Below are 16,847 nucleotides of genomic sequence, written 5' to 3' on the forward strand. Positions count from 1 at the left end.
GCCAAGCAGGATAAGAGTCCGCCCCACCATCTGCACTGCAGAGGCCAAATGTGCAGGCTTCTTACCACACACCAGCCTGGGTGGGTGCTGGGCCCTCAAGACAGAGCTAACCTGCAGGCAAGAGTGAGAGATGAAGAACTTCAGGGAACTGAGAAGTCACTCAGGTGTCTAAGCAGGCAAGATGGTTCTGGATTGTGATTTCTTATCCCTCTTAGTGGTGGGTCCACTCAAATGTGCTTGGTCATCCACAAAGTCTCCATTTCCACCACCCCCCACCCCCTCCAATTTCTGCTCCTCCTTCTTCTGGCCAAGCTAGACTTTCCCATGCTCCTTTAACCCAGCTTCAAGATGACTCCTTGGTACTGACATCCTCTGCCCCACTGGTAACAGGACAAAGGGGCAGGACTCTCCACTCCCTTACTGTAGAGGGAGGCACCTGCTCTGCTTGGTTCTGTTTCCTGCTGGGCACACCTGAGGCACCACTGCAGGTCTGCCCTGTGAGCCTGCGCTGGGTGTGGTTGCAGGCTGGGACCAGGGAAGTCACGAGAGGAAAGCACACCTCTCTCTCCCCGTCCCTCCCTCCAGTCCCAAGCCAGCTGGAAAGGTGCCCTGTGACCACCCAATCTAATTTGTTGAACCCTCAATTCTGACAGATAGAGACTTTAAAAAAAAAAAAAAAACAAGAACTTCCAGCATCCTTTATTTGCAGCTTCTCAAAAGATAAGGGAGAAGCTCTGACCGCAGGAAAGTGGAGCCCCAGGTTCTGGATTCTCATGGCCAGGCACTATCAGCTGCGGGCTAAAACCTCCATCTTGCCCTCACCAGGCAGAGTGAGAACCCTGAGCTCACAGCATGGTGACTGAGTCCAGGGCTCTGACCAGGGATCCTTAGTTACAGCTGCCCTCTGTGTCCCTGCCAAGCAGATCAGATCAGGGCAGGAAGAGCCACCCTCCTCACACCTAAGAGCAGGTGTATGCCCTGCAGCCTCAGACAGGCTCTGTCGCAGTGGCCCTGTCAGCCCACCACAGCTGCCCAGTCCCTGTCACAGGCCACCCAGGCTCCCCTCTCCCACTTGCCCTGTCACTGATCCAGTGTCCAGGCCAAAGGATGCTGTGGCAGCTTCCTGAACAAAGGCAGAGCCACTTGGAATGGCCTCCAGGGCTCTTGGGGTTGCTCGAGGACATAGAATTCTCCAAACAAGGGCTGCTACCTCAAACTGAACCATAGGTTATGAGAAGCCTGTGGGGACACAGCTAGTGAGAGGAGAAGCAGCGCCACTTCCACTGCCACTGCAGGGCCAGCCAGCTTCCCTGCCCTGGTGACCAGTCTTCCTCATTCGAAGCAAATCAACAACCCAGCCAGAGTGTGATGTCTGCCAAGTTCACCTCCTGAGGCTTTCTGTCCCCTCCTAACTGGCCAGTGATACTCTCCTGTCCTGCTCTGGCCCTGGAGATGTTAGGAAGATCTGGGCAAGGAGATCAGAGCATCTGCAGCCCCCCACAGAGGCACCCACCCATCCCTGCTGCACACCTGTGTCACCAGGACTAAAGGAGGGCAGCAGTGAACAGCCAGGCCTGGGCGGATGAGGACATGGATCTCACATCTGGACACTCTGCTTCTCCCAGGGAGGAAGGACAAACAGGCCCCCATGATACCTCAGCAGCAATCCCCGTCCCAGCCAGGGTCAGAACCCCTGGTCACCAGCTCACCCAGAGAACTCAGCATCTGAACCTCGGACACAAAGACCACTCCCTTCCCGCTCCCACCCTCCCCAACAGGTGCACAGCTCTGATCCTCAGACCTTTGGTTCCCATGGGTTTAATTCTGCACACTTGGATTTGTAAGCCTAGTGGCCTACAGATCATTTTATTCTCTCACCTTGTCTTCACCTGAGCATGAGGTGATTGAATGCAGCAGTTGAGACTGCAAGTGGTGGGGTTAACTTTTCAAAAATTTTATCATAGTTTAAAACCAAATGTGCTTTTTCCTATCTAAAAATGTTTTTTTCTACAATAGTGGTCAGACTATATGCAAATTCCTGATAAAAAATTATGCAACCAAGGTTAACCAAAGTCCAAACATTTGCCATATAGAAGTTGTTTCACAAAAAAACAAACAAACAAAAAACCAACAACCCTCAAATTTCCTTCCTTGGGCAAACATTATCTACTGAGAAAAATTATAGAATGTGATATTACCAACCTAGTATCAAATGAATTTATTTGATCCCACTTAAAGAGCACAGGACTCTCAAAACACATAAAGAAATCAGTTTTCTTTTCATCTTCAATACTTGACCATAGGAGTTTGCTAATTTTTAATTGCTTCCACTTTATTTCAAAGCCAGCTTCTGTGCCCATTTCCCACCTCATGTCATCACTGCTTGACCTTTGAATTCTAACATGGATACACACTGAGCTTCGCTATCATTCAAGCATTCCTAATTATGCTTGGTACCAACTTCAACTGTGACAGATGCTCACCTGCCCTCTGGCTAAAAATAGCTGTTATCGATGTCAAACACAGCAAATGTTCTCTGCCTGGTTAACAACCTGTTGGGCAACTTTGTCAAAGAAGCAGATGAATCCCTCACCAAAGGGGAGCATGGGCTTCACCCGGCGCCATGTGCCGGAGACCTTGACATGTATCAATGGTTGACATAGCTTTTATCAGTTAAAAATAGATGTTAGCACCTCAATTCGCAGCATAAGCCGCACACTAGACTTTTCAGAACCCAACAGCACTCTAGCTGGAGAATGAGCACCCTGGAGACACAAAGAGGACCCCACAAAGCTCTCTGTCTTTGCTGATGCCATGTGACATGTTCCCAGTGATGCCTCCATGGGTAACCTCTCTGAATTCCAGACATCTACAGTGTATACAGCCAAAAGAGTTCTACCAGGTTTCCCTTGAAGTTTATTTGTGAAATCTACACTGAAATAATTCTACCTCTTGCTGAAAAAAAAAATTCCACAAACTATCTTAATTGCTTGAAGCAATTCTACTATATTGTAATTATCTCATTGCCTTGTAATTATTTGCTTTGTGAATGTTTCTCTCCAACCCCCCACTTCTCTGCCCCCGACTCGAGCTTCTTAAAAGAGCTCCCTGTGGCTTGGCTATCCACTATGTGCCTGGTACATAGAGAAACTCCATAACTCTGGTTAAACTGAGTTCATTTGAATTGAAACCACAGTGTCAACAACTTCTTCCTTCTGAAATTCTGAATCCTCTTGTGAACACCATAATCTGTTATTTTTAGATGGTTAATCATCAGGACTTATGTCTCTTGAACATTGCATTTTGAATCCTATTAAGTGGCTATACTAGACCAATGCATTATGGGAAATAAGCAACTATTATATTATTTCTATTTGGGTGTGCTTACAGGTCTACCTCCAAAAAGAAATTAACACCCCTAATTACTAAACTTTCTAAGGCAAATCTCACATTAAAATGAAATAAGTATGTGGCATGCTTAGCTCAATGTCTAGCACATGGGAATGCTCTTTAAACATTAGCTCTGTGTCCCCACATGCTGGTTAGTGTCCCTCCTAATAGCTATATCTCATAGGAGCAACAGTAAAGCTGTCCCATCTGCTGGCACTGCTCTGTCATTTCAGGCCAGAAGCATTGAATAACAATCATCTGGACACCCAATTTTTTCCTGAGACTAATGAGTGATCATTCTGTTTTAGCTTTATTTATCTCTCCCACCTCCCCACTCTCTATCCCCAAGTTAAACCAAACACTGGTGACCCCCACACCCCCACACACAAATGATACCTAAACAACAATAAAGAGAAGAAAGATGCTTTGGCCTGAAGAGCTGCCTTCTTCAAATCTCATCAATTAAGCGATCCTTAATACAAGGAAACAATAAAAGAATGCACCTTCTCATGAAAAATGCAATCTGAACTTTAACCTTGGTTAAGGGCCTTGGGTGAGAAAAAAACAAATGGAATAGGAATGTCTAACAAATGGAACAGAGGTGGCACAGTGCCTACTCACAGGATGAAGGGGTTGGCATGAAGAGATGTGCCAGCGACAAGGGAGAACTCTCCTGCCACAGACAGGCAGCAGATCCTCATGGAGCAGAAGAGTAAAAATAGCCAACTAGCTCTGTTTACTCATTAAGTCAGCCATCAGCCTCTCACTGTAATTTAAGTCTCTGGGTATCTCTGGCAAAGAAATTCCCTAACCAATGGACACGGATAATCTGACCTATGCTGAGCAATCACAGGTGAGCCAGGCCCAATGTCTATCATTCAAAATAGGGATGTGACAGAAATTTATGAGGCCAGGTCTACCTCTCAGTGACCCTACCCAGGTGCAAATCCCCGCATCCACTAGCCACTCTCACTCTTTACAAATGATAACACAAGGGACTAGCAGGTTGCCACAATGATGTTCCAAGCAACGTGGAGACATGCTGGAGTGAAATCCCAAGAGCATGTTCAGTCAGGTAGGTGAGATCCTAGATGCCTACCAGGACAGGGACATAAGGACACCGTCTAACTGCTAGTGATTTGCTTTTGGTTTGGTTTGGTTTTTTTCTTAATTTTAGAAACAAACCCCCAAATTTCAAATGCAATCAAAACCAATTGAGGCAATTTTGACCTCTAGATATCTGCACGTAAGGACCCCCACAATGACCTGAGACTATCCACAGATCCCAGAAGGAGGTCCCTCCAGTCTTTTAATCCCTCCAAAACTGACCTCACAGCACAGTCACAGGCAAAGACACAGGTGTACTTACGCAGGGCATGCCACTCGTCCTGACGGATGGTCTTGGTGATGTTGAAAGTGAGGTTCCTGGGGATGGTTGCTGAGGAATAGTGGTACTTGATGTACGTGCAGCGCTCAATTTCTCCTGGAAAAGAGAGACGGAAGCCAAATGTTAATGAGGCAGCAACCACTTCCGGAGCAGTTCTGGGATCCATTTTTTTTCCATCCTGGAGAAAGAGATTTGTTTTATATTGTGCCCCGTGATACCTAGAGTCTATACGAAGTGATAACTGGACTCAAAAACAGCAAGAGAGTGTAACCACAATCAAACAGCATTGATTTAGACAGAAAAATGTATCTCTGGGGTCAAAGCAGAGGTGGGAAGAGCCAGACTATAGGCTGCTCGAAGCTAGTTGTTAAAAAACAACACCCAGAGGAAGGTTGGTCTAACCAAACTCTTTCCTTCCAAAGAGGAAGATCAGCACTGAAAGCCAGGAACAGATTCCACACAGGGACCAGGCCTCTGCCTCAGTGGTGTTATTTGTGCTGTTGGTACACAGTCTTCTGGAACAGTGAGCTAAGGGGGCTTCTCCCCTTTTCTACCTCCTTCCTTTTCAACCTCACCTCTGACCAACAAAGCACTCAAATCAATCGGTATCTCTTGGAATCAGTCCTTTCTCAGGTTTCTTGAACAAATCTATGGGCCCTTAGACTCAACATCTGGTCCACTTTCTGACAAATGGTTATGAACCAAAGCATGATTTGCTGGTCAAATGATCAAAATGTTCCCATATCTTAGGGCAGAGATTCGCAAAATGTGGTCCCAGGTCCAGTAGCAGTAGTATCCTCTAAGAGCTTCTAAAAATGCAACTTCTGAGACCCAACTCCAAATCTACTGAATCAGAAACTCCAAATAAAACCTGGATGAATCTTTTTAAGCCCTCCAGACAATTCTGTTGCATGCTGAAGTTTGAGAACTTGGACTTCAGGGAATCTAAAGAACTGTCAATGCATTCATTCAAAAATCCACCATGTTTGCAAATTCCAAAAGGAAAGCCCAACTGGGAAGTTTTCCCTTGTTACTTTTGGTCTCCTGCAAGCATTTCTATTGACGTTTGCTTATCTGAAGGATATTAAAACTCAATGTTAGGGCATTGTGAAGAATCAGGAAAGGGGTGTTTTTTAAAGGTTAGGGGTTTTTGAAATTTGGTTTTGCACCTGAATGGATTTTGATGATAATCCATTTTGCACCCCACTGATTTTCAATTTATAACCAGTGGCACCTGATTGAATTGTTTGACCCCCTGGCCCACTGTCAGCAAGGAAACTGGCAATTGGTGAGGTGCAATAATTTAGACAGTACCTCATGCAACTGATGCCTTATTGTAAATCATAGCTGGACAACCGCCCACTTGCCAGTTATTGGCAGACATTCCTCTAATAGGACAACACTATCCAAAGAGATAAAGTTCTAGAAAGTAGTTTGCACTCTCTTGCTTATGTCCAGTTTCTCAACCCTCTACCTCTGTCCCCTTAGCCCACAAACTCCTGCAGCCTCTCACGTGCTCTGGTATTTATCCTGTACACACCTTGTCACACCTGTGTCCCTCCATCCTCCTTCCTTGACTTGCTAAACTTCTGGAACAGGTGTCCACCAATCCCCACTTCCTCTACTCAGATCCACACCTCAAACCTGCACACTCCAAATTCTCAGAAATTTCCATTAATAGCATCACCTCCATCCAGACTACTGTGTCGACCCCACATCTCCTCCTCCTCCATTCTGCCTCTGCTTCCTTTGGAGACATCAACTGGTCTCAAATTCTGTCTGTTGTACTTCAGAGTGTAGTCTCTCCTCTGTTCTCACTTCCACATAGTAGTTGTCCTGGTATAGCCACGTGTGGCATAACGTTTCAGTCAAAGCCTGGTGCATATAGGATGGTAGTCTCTTAAGATAACATCACCTAGAATATACTATGTAGACAACCAGAGATATGAAAAATTGTGCTCTATGTGTGTAATAAGAATTGTATCTCATTCTGCTGTTATATATATATATACACACACATAAAGATTACATCACCTTTTAATGCCACAGCCTCCCACTCGAAGTGTATTCCACAAAGGAAAAGCAACCACACCATCCCTGCTCAAAGGCCTCTGGTGGCCTCTACTGCATGCAGGATGAACCCCACACTCCTCAGGCATAAACCCCCAGCCTCCCATTGGGCCCCAACCTCCACACACCCTAGGATCCAGCTGGAAAAACCTTCCCACCACCTGTGATGTGACCCATCTCGCCACCTCACCTGTCCTCCCTGCTGCCTTCCCCTGAACACTGGTGTTTGGTCTTGTCCTCATGTACACGTCCTATAAGGCGGCTCCAGGGCAGCTCCTCATGGGCACCTGGGAGCGTCCAACAGCAGCATGCACTTGGGGCTGCTCCGTTCTCCTCCTTGCTCCCTGAGCTTCCCCCTCTGCAGGGGACACATGGAGGGGCTGTGATTTATCCGTCTACGCACTTCGCTCCCCTACTCGATTGTGAGTTTCTCAAGGGCAGGGATGTTGTCTTATTCATTCTTCTTGATCTTCCCGCACAAGGTAAACACAACACCAGGTGCTTGGAAGAAAGGCTTGAGAAACATGAGGTGCCCTTGGCCAAGACCGCCGTGGGCAAAGAATCCACCTGCTTTCATTACATGCAAGGATTTAAAATAACCGAGGCCAGCTAGGACGTAGTGAATAAGAGGAGGTGATTGCCGCAGATCTCTAGGAGACTGTAGCAAAGACCTCTACCCTGGCTGACTTAACAATCACACTGAGGTAGAAGAAAACCACGTATGATCACAAGACAGTGTCTCATGTACGCGGCAAATGTAATCCAAGGGCAATGGTCTGGTGTGGGGGGAGGAGAGTGTAGAAAAGAAAAAGAAGAGGAAGACATAAAGAGTAGAAATAGTAACAAAAATACATCAGCAACTGCCTTGGACATGTACAGTTGGGCATGTTGTACCCTGCACAAGGGCCCCTCCTGGGGATAATTGGGTGCTGAAATTTAGCACTGCTCTGCTTGCCAAGCCTTGCACTATGGTGGGGTGTGGGAGGCTGCTTTTAGGAGAAGGGCTGCCTTATATAATTTTTTTAAAAGTGCCATACAAACTAGCAGCATCCCTCTGTGCAATGATTTCAGGATGGAACAAAACAGTCCCTGGACCTATCTTTGGAGTACAAAACTGGATTCCACTCTCGATAGCCTCTAGGATGCCTGTCAATCGTGTCTGAGAAAAGTACCTGTTTTTTTTGCTCTCAACCTCAACACACTTAACAAGTCACCACAGGTTCCAGGTGAGCTGCAGACAGATCCTTTAGCCTCTTGCACTCAAAGCCCTCCCAGCCAATGAGGGCAGAGGCCACTGGACTCTGGGCCAGAGCAAGAAGCAGAAGAAGGGGCAATGCAGGGGCCGTCAGGGGCCAGGGGAGCAGCCCGGCAGCCCGGCTGGAGGCCCACACTATTCGCTCTGCCTCAGGGGTGGTAAGCATCCTGCCTTTGACAGCAATTAAATTTGAAAGACTCAAATATTGCCTAAGAAGAAAGGCAAAATATTTATCCATGTGTCTGCAGGTCCTGTCAGTGTGGTGGGCTTTTGTAAATTCAGGACCATCTGGGCACCCAATACGTGTGCCCAGAATATGGGCTTCCAGTCCAAACAGGTTTTCCTACAACACAAGATGCAGAGGGGTTACCTGGAAGGCAAAGAGGAAGCCCACAGCCTCACCTGGAAAGGAGCTCAACCCCCCTACCAACGCAGCATTCCAGCTCACTCTCGCAGCCCCCCCGCCCCAAGGAAGCCACAACTGGAACTGGGTGGGGAGCCTGGGCATAGGCCCCTCCTGCCGCCTCAGTCATGCTCTGCCTTCTGAGCTGGTTGACCCTCCTAACCACATGTCAGGGTCTCAGCAGGACACAGGACACTCAAACAGGTAACCAAGGCTTTAAAAGATGACAGCCTAGTTCAGTGGCATATAATACAATAACCTGATTAAAAGTAGAAAAGGGGTTTGAACGGACCTTTCTCCAAAGAAGACATTTAAATGATCAACAGGTACACAGAAGGTGCTCAACATCACTAATCACCAGGGAAATGCAATTCAAACCACAGTGAGCTATCACTCTACACCTGTTACAATGGCTACTATCAAAAAAAAAAAAAAAAGACAAAAGATAACAAATGTTGGCAAGGAGGTAGAGAAACTGAAATCCTTGCGCTCTCTTAATAGGAATGTAAATTGATACAGCCACTGTGATAAACAGTATGGAGTTTCCTCACAAGGTTCTACTTCTAGTGTAAAACCAAACGAATCACAATCAGTGTCACAAAGAGATGTCTGCACTCCTGGGTTCAATGCAGCATTATTCACGACAGCCAAGAAAAATACCCACAAATGGGGGAATGTATAGACAAAATGTGGTGTGTGCATACAAAAGAATATTATTCAGCCTTTAAAAAGGAGATGCTGCCACACATGACAACAGGGAAGAATCAAATTTGGCATAATTCACTTCTACAAGGGGTTTAAACTAGTCCAACTCATAGAAGCAGAGAATAAAAAGGTGGCTGCCAGGGACTGGGGGAGGGGAAATGAAGAGGTATTGACACAGGCATAAAATTTCAGGCAAGATGAGTAAATTCTAGAGTCTCCTGTGCAGTGTGTGTCTGGGTAACAATACGGCATCACACTAGAAATCTGTTAAGAGGGCAGATCTCGTGTTAAGTGTTCTTTCCTCAATTAAAAAAAAAAAAAAAAAACATTGGTGGTGGAGGACAATTTACACAGCTGAGCACAGGATATGAAGAGACCAGAGAAGGGCTGTACAAGGGACCTAAAGCTGGCAACAGAGGCTCAGCTACTGGAATAGCCCTGCGGCTGGAGGGCAGAGGAGGGAGCTGTCGCCAGAACCTGGAGGGGGTGGCCATGTGGAGGGAGGGTCACAGCCAGCCTGCGGTGAGGGGCCAGGGAGGAAACACCCAGCCTCTCACTGCTCCCATGTCCCGTCTCCTGCCCACTCCGCCCAGGACTGCAGCCCCTGGGAGCCAGAGCGCAGGTGAAGGTGCTCAGAGCAGGTGCAGAAGGCGCAGGGCAGGCAGAGGGGCAGCCGGAGCTCTTTCCCCTCGCATCTCCCTGGTCCTCACCCCTTCCAAGTGCATCCCTCCAGCTTCCCGGGAGTCCAGTGCTTCCTCAACTTCCACCTCTCAGGGTCACCTCGTGGCCAGGGGAGCCACGAGGAAGCAGAAGTGAGGAGAGGCCACCGTTCCTTTTTCTCCGCTGCAACCCTTCAAGACCCCAGGCGCCAGCGTGAGAGCCCCCATCCAGGGCCGAGTGGAGGTGCCAGACATCTGTGCCGTGAGCTCTGAAGAAGCAGCTCTGGGGAGGGGCCAGCGACGGGCAGGAGCCTGAGTGCTGGACAGAGGGTCCTGGGTGCTGGGCACACCTTCCCCTTTCCCTGCATCAGCTCTCGACAAGGCGTGGTCAGAGTACTGTCAAGGCGTCTCTCATGGAGGGTGACACACAAGCAGGCCCTTCCTAGACAGAGCGGATTGAGAGGCAGGGCTGGGGCCTGATCACCCCACATAGACTCATCCTCCCTAGACAGGGGCCACGGTCCTTCAGTCTCCCCTACAGAGCACTCCCTCTGCGTCCTATATTGTTCTCTTAGCCTCTCATTTCCAAAGCTTTTAAAAATCAGTCTGAAGGGGCAATCCTGAGTTGCTAACCTCTAAGTGTGAATGAGATTCTAAAACCTCTTCCTCCAGGCCAGAGGGGCCCTCAGCTGCAGAGGACCCCTAGAGAAAAGAGATGCCCAGCAGAGCCTGAAGGATCCAAGGTGGCTCTGGAGGAAGTGGAAACGGTGATCCACAGACACCTGCACCTGGGGCTGCCCTGGGCAGCCTGAGGAAGAACCCAACAGAGGACCCCGCCCCCTCCCCCACTCACTCTAAAAGGGATGAGGTGGGCTGGGCATGTGGTGATCAAATGTGTTTAGAAAAAAATTGTTTAAAACAACTTGTAAAAGGTTTACTTATTGCAGGATTCTAAGAAATATATATTGTGACTCCCCCAAACAGGGACAGTTACACGATGCAGACATTCCTAAACTCATTTAACCCCAAATCATTTTTCATTCAAACAGCAATTTGTAGCCCTGGACTGTGAGTTCATCAAAATCGGAAACTATGCCTCTTGATTACCTTCCGCCCCAGGCCAGGCACAGCAATAGGCACATGGAAAGTCCTCAATACACATCTGAATGGATGAAAAATGAACCTCAGGATTTGTTACTTGATCATGTGGTCTACCTGGGAAATTAAATAACTGGCTCCAAGTATCTGCTGATCTTTCCTATGAAGCCATGTCTGGGAGCTACCAGCAAAGTAGCACCAGGGTGTCCACTCACAAGCTGTGTCGGCAGGACACCTTGAAATGAGCATGGCGTGTCTGTGGACAGAACTGGAGCCTGCACCACAGCCCCGCAGCCCTCCTGTGCTTCCGGCTACAGCTGCTGCTGCAGTGGACGCTCTGGGGCAAGCTGGCGGCACCTACCAAGTCTCCCTCCCTGTCTAGAGGACCTAAACTAAGAACAAGGACTCAGAGGACAGTAGCGGATTTGGCTCATATATGTGAAAACCCTGGGAGTGGAACCTAGTAAAGGAATTGGTGCATTTCAGTCTTGGGGTTACTTTGAAGGGTCATATCAGCACCAAAGAGAGGAGGGCCCCCTCCTTCTTTTCAGTTCCACTGTGTTCTTTCCCCCTCTGACGTTCACACAACTCACTGACACCGAGGAACTGGCCCACTTCTGAGAATCCATGTATTTACTTCATCCCAAAGTTGTGTTCTTGAAGCAACAACAACAACAACAAAAATGAATCCATGCCTAGCAGATGCTAGATGCTCTCATAGCATCCCATGTCACCACAACAGCCCAGGAAGAAAGCATGACAGTACCATCCCTACCTGACTGCAAAACAGAGAGAGTTTGGAAAGGTGAAGACCCTACCCAAAGCCACTCAGCCAACAAGGAGGGATGCAATTCCAGCCTCCCTCACCCCAGGTCTCAGACATCAGAGCCAGGATTCACGCTTGCTGGAATTGTCGCTGGGAAATAGGATTCTTTTTGTAGCCACAGCCCTTGCACTCGGAAGGAACCCCTCCTCTCACTGATGGAGGAAGACGAAGAGGGCGGATGGGCAGAGGAGGGAAGGGACATCAGTCCTGCCCTGCTTGTGGCTCCCATTTCCCGGTGCCCCAACCCACCTGGGCTCTCCCGCTGCCAGGCCCTGGCCTGCCCCCAGGTCAGCCTGGTAAGTCTCACCGTCACATCGGTGTCGCCCACTGGGCTGGCAGCCTGAGGCCTGGCTAAGTGCTCTGTGCTTAATAAAGAAAGATTAAATAGAAAGCAGAAAGAAGCCACGGAAGGAAATGGAAAGCCAACAACAAAAAGAGATGAAACCCGTTGGAGCTTCAAGACTCCGACTTTGTCTCCTCTTTAAAGAGCATTTTCTCAAAGGGGAAAAAAAAAAAGTCAAAATTACATCTTAGCAGGGAGAAGAAGCAGGGAGAGTTTTCTGTAGTAAATTAGGAAAGCCATTTCTCATTGTGTCGAATTCTCAAGAAGGCCACAAAGTGGGGGAGGGGTGGAGGAGCAAGGCGTTCAGGGGGTTCAAGGTTTGGGATTAGAAGCAAAATCTTGTCAGTGATGAAAAGTGCAAACCAGGGCCATTCCAAGAGCCCGCAACCCCCTGGGTGGCGAAATGGGAAGAGGCAGGGAAGGCGGTTGCAAGCTCTACCGACCAGCAAGACCAGGGACTCTGGCAAGGGCTCTCCTTATTGAAGAGGCAACTCTTCACAAAGGCTCATTATAAGAAATCTCCCCGCCACCTCCCCCTGTCTTCTCTTTAGCGCCTTCTGCTCCTCCCAGATGTTCTGAGATGAAAAATTTGCAAGGCTTATAGCTGCTGCAGGCCCAGCCAGAAAGAATGTTTTTCTTCTCCTCAGTTGGAGGAAAAGTGTTAGCTACGTTTTTATTTTTAATGCCTTCAGAGGCACTCCATTTGTGGGCGTTGTTGTCTGTGCTTATGGAACCGGCCGGCCTGGTCTTTTAATGTGCTTTTGCATGCAGTGCGTAGATGGAATCCTGAATATTTAATTCCCTTCCACTCCATGTTACATTAATGTTTGTCATGAGTAGTGTTCAGGGGACCCTCCAGATCAAGCGCACAGAATTTCACTTCCAAAACCCTCACCCCTCATCTGCACTGCCACCCCCTTTCTGACCCTTCACCTAAATGCCTTCTGCTGGCTGCTGTTATAATAGTATAGTTATTTGTTTATGAATCATGTATTTCTATCTATAGAAAAAGCTTTGAGATAGAGGTGCTTTTTCATCTTTGTCCTCTTGATGGCCAACACAATATTTTCAGTATTGTCACTCATATTAACAATGGCTGCTGTTACATGAATGTTGTCTGAGTTAGGTACTGCACAAGGTCTTTTATGATGCATGTTCTCACTTAATCCTAAAAGCTGGGCACTGTTATTAGCCTCATTTCACAGATGGGGGCATAAAGGTTTAGTGAGGTACCCTGCTCACGAGTGGCACAACTGAGGTGGCAAGGGTGGGGCTCCAACCTGTGACCCACTTCTACGCGCTCCATGACATTGCATGTGTGAAAGAGATTGGGAAAAGTCAAGCTCTTCTGAAGGGAAGTGGGGGACCTTCCTAGGTTTCTATGTCGCCTTTTATACAAAGCAAAACTTTTCCATCTGCAGGGATTTTCAGCATCTACGGATTCTGCTGCTCTATTCAGAGTAAGACAAAGATGTTTTCTTCCACAGCTCCCCAACCGGCTGGAGAGAAGCTGGCTCTGTAGTAACACAGAAGTACAGAAGTGAAAGACAGCTGACAGTGTGTTTGCCAGCCCTGCACAGGATGCCGGGATCTCAGCCACATCCCAGTCCACACTCCCAGGACAGCAGGGGCCTTTGAGGGAGTTGCTCAACCACTCAGGCCTCCATTCCTTCATCTGCAAGAATGCAGATAATAATAGCACTCAGCACATAAGATTGATGAGGAGTAACAGATAACCCTTGGAAAGCCTGCTCCAGAATGAGCATTCAATAAATGCTCACATCATTTATTAGTTATGCTGCTGGAGTCCCACACCTCTCCCATGTGACAGCCCATAAATATTTAAAGACAACTGTCGTGTACCTCCCCACCCCAAAATCTCCCTTTCCTCTAACTGAACACTCCCAAATTCTCCCAGTCACGTGGTCACACCCATCATCACACGGTCATTCTCAAGGTTCAGACCATGAGCCACAATCTCTCCCAGTGTCACACAGGATACTGGCCATGGTCATTCCCATGCACAGTCAGACCTGTGCAAATCCACAGAGACATGGGCTCCTGGGTCTGGGTGGCATCGCTCTAGGGACACAGCCTGGCTCCCTCTGACAAGGCCTCATCACCCAGAGCCGAGAATGCCACAGTGGTTCCCTTTGCAGGGACTCTGCCCCATCCTGTGCTTAGGAAACTGTCTTTTCTCGTTTTTTGGTTGTTTTTATCTCTTGGTTAGTTCCAGCCCCTGAAGAAATGTTTAGATCATGATCTTGTCATTCTACAAATTAGCAATTAGTCCCACATGCCGCATCAGCAGGCCATCCCCATCTCGTTCCACCATCACTACATCCTCCCACACACTGGCGTTGAAGGCAGAGCTCTGCCCAAGCACACACACCGCCACTAGGAGAGAGCTCTCTGGGTGTGACCCTTCAGCCTGCCTTGCGTCCGTCTCCTGACCTACCTCCTGTGGGCCCACTTCCCCATCTTGTCCATACAAATATCATGAGAGACTCTGCCTACATAGCTCACCCCGATCGACATGGTCCCCAAAAAGGGACCGAGGAGATGTGGCATAGTTTGTTGGTTCCCTTGGCATCACGGCTTCCTTGCTGAGCACTCACCTGCCATCTGGTGAAGAATCCCCCTGGACGGTTTTCCACAGTTCCTTCTACCTGGCCGCTTGCCTGAGTCCACAGCATTCCCTGATAGTCTTCTCCCTCTGGGAAACTCAGGCCACAGGGACCTGACTCCAGGCTCCCAGCCCCAGGGAGTCCACAGCTCCCTCTCACCATCCTGTCTCCCTCCATAAATAAGATGGCCATAGTGGAAAAACCACCTCTCATGTATCTGTCTGTCCACATCATCAGGTGGTCAACACTCCAACTAAGAAATCAAAATGAGGCCCGCTCCAGGTGACCACCATGCATTTCTCTCACAACAACTCATTACGCCACAGAGCACCGTGTCCACTCCTCTGTCTCCTCGTTCTGTGGCTAGCCAGGCTCCTCTCATCACTTTACCAAGAGACTTTCCTTGACTAAATATTGCAGCACGTAACATTCTGCAAGCTTCCGTGCTGAAGATCCTCTCATCTTTTGTGGAGCTACAACATTTTTAGTCCTAACTTCTTCACTCCTGAATACTGAATGTCTTTTCCCTTCTCTGAGTCTTTTTGTATGTTTTAAACAAGACATTTTTTAATGTCATTACATAGTCGCTTCCTCACAAAAGGAAATAAAGAACGAGCTGTCACTGAGATTGCCCCATCGTCCCAGCTAGCTACTGGCTGCTTTTCCCCATTTTGCTCATGAATTTTTCCAGCTTGAAACAGATTTTGTGGCAAAGAATGAGAAAGTGAGGTATGACTTAAAATGACCATTTGGGGTATAGTAAATAATCTGTTTCCTTATTCACATCACATCCCTAATCACCTTCCAGAAAGTTCAGAGCCAAGAGCCACCATGCCCTGACCGCGGCCCCCTCCCCACCATCGTTCAGACACCCAATGCAGGAGTCTGCAGCTCCTCCAGGTACAGTTTCCACTGGCGGAAGGATCATCCATCTCCAAGCTCTGACAGACAAACGAGGCGAGAAGGAGACCAGATCTGGTTTTTCACTGGAAAACAATGAGCTCATGCTTTCTCTCCAGGGACAGAGGAAGTGGAGACAGATCTGGAGATGGGGAGACAGTGGTGGAGGCAGGCAGGAGTGATGAAGGATGGGCCTGGAAGAGGAGGGAGGCCAGACTGGCACTTTTTTAATGTCACTTTTGATAAGAATCCCCAGCTCTCAGGCCAGAGGGAAGCATCCATTTTCCTTAAATTAAGGATTCAGCATGAGGCAGTCATCCTAAAGGGGAGGTATGGGGAGAAGATAAACAGAGTTGGAAATTCGTCATTCCTGCTTCTTCAGACAAAAGTAAAATGATGGTTCATGAGTCACCAGAATTGCAGATGTCAGGACAGAGACAGATCCATGGTCTCTCCCCCTGCTGCCTCTGGTGTGGGTAAAGATGCAATGGTGGACGGCTGGGCCATGGGGACCTGCCTCTCTCCACTGTGCGTCTCTCTGAGGCCAAGAGTTGTCCAGACAGCTGCCCCAATGTCTCCAACCAAACTTGATGTCAAGTGGGGAGAAAGATATCCAGACTCCCGAGTTTTCCACTTTTCATTTGCAAAAGGAGTTATATAACACTGATTTCCCTTTTTTACCAGCTAATTAAAATAGAAAGAGACAGAGAGTACACACATGCATGTGTATGTGCTCGGGACAGGACTGGGGGAAACTGGGTTGTATATGAGAAACCAAACTCAGATTGACTGATTCTTTTCTCTTCAACCTGTTGTATGCCTTATTAAAAACTGAACGGAATAAAAAGATCACAAGAAGAAGGGAGAAAGTCCAAATAGATGAATTATGCTTGTCTTTAGTCCTCTGCTCCCAAAATTGTCTACTTCCATGCTGAAGTTAAATAGCTAGGTTAGAGATGTTAATTGAAGAGTTAACTTATCCTGATTCCTGAGTTGCTTTCAAAAACAGAAATGAAAACAGGACTGGTGACTCACTCACTGTTTCCCTACTGTGCTAAGAAGCATTGTGCCGGGGTCAGAGCATGAGTTCTACAGCAGGCTTGTCTGGGCTCAGATCCTGCCTTGAGACTTTCTGGGTGTGTGATCTTGGCCAAATGAATGAACCCTTCTGTGCCTAAGTGTCT

At 47.9% G+C, this 16,847-nt stretch overlaps 1 protein-coding gene across 1 annotated transcript in view; it reads right to left on the minus strand.

Moving 5' to 3' along the window:
- Positions 1-16,847, minus strand: part of Tmem178b (transmembrane protein 178B) — a 342,112-nt gene that overhangs the window by 225,998 nt on the left and 99,267 nt on the right. The window contains exon 2 of the mRNA XM_027952127.2: positions 4,760-4,873. Within this exon, the coding sequence (XP_027807928.1) occupies positions 4,760-4,873 (114 nt within the window). The remainder of the gene's footprint in view (positions 1-4,759; positions 4,874-16,847) is intronic.

This window comes from Marmota flaviventris, chromosome 1, assembly GCF_047511675.1.
Source record: "Marmota flaviventris isolate mMarFla1 chromosome 1, mMarFla1.hap1, whole genome shotgun sequence".
Classification (NCBI taxonomy): Eukaryota; Metazoa; Chordata; class Mammalia; order Rodentia; family Sciuridae; genus Marmota; species Marmota flaviventris.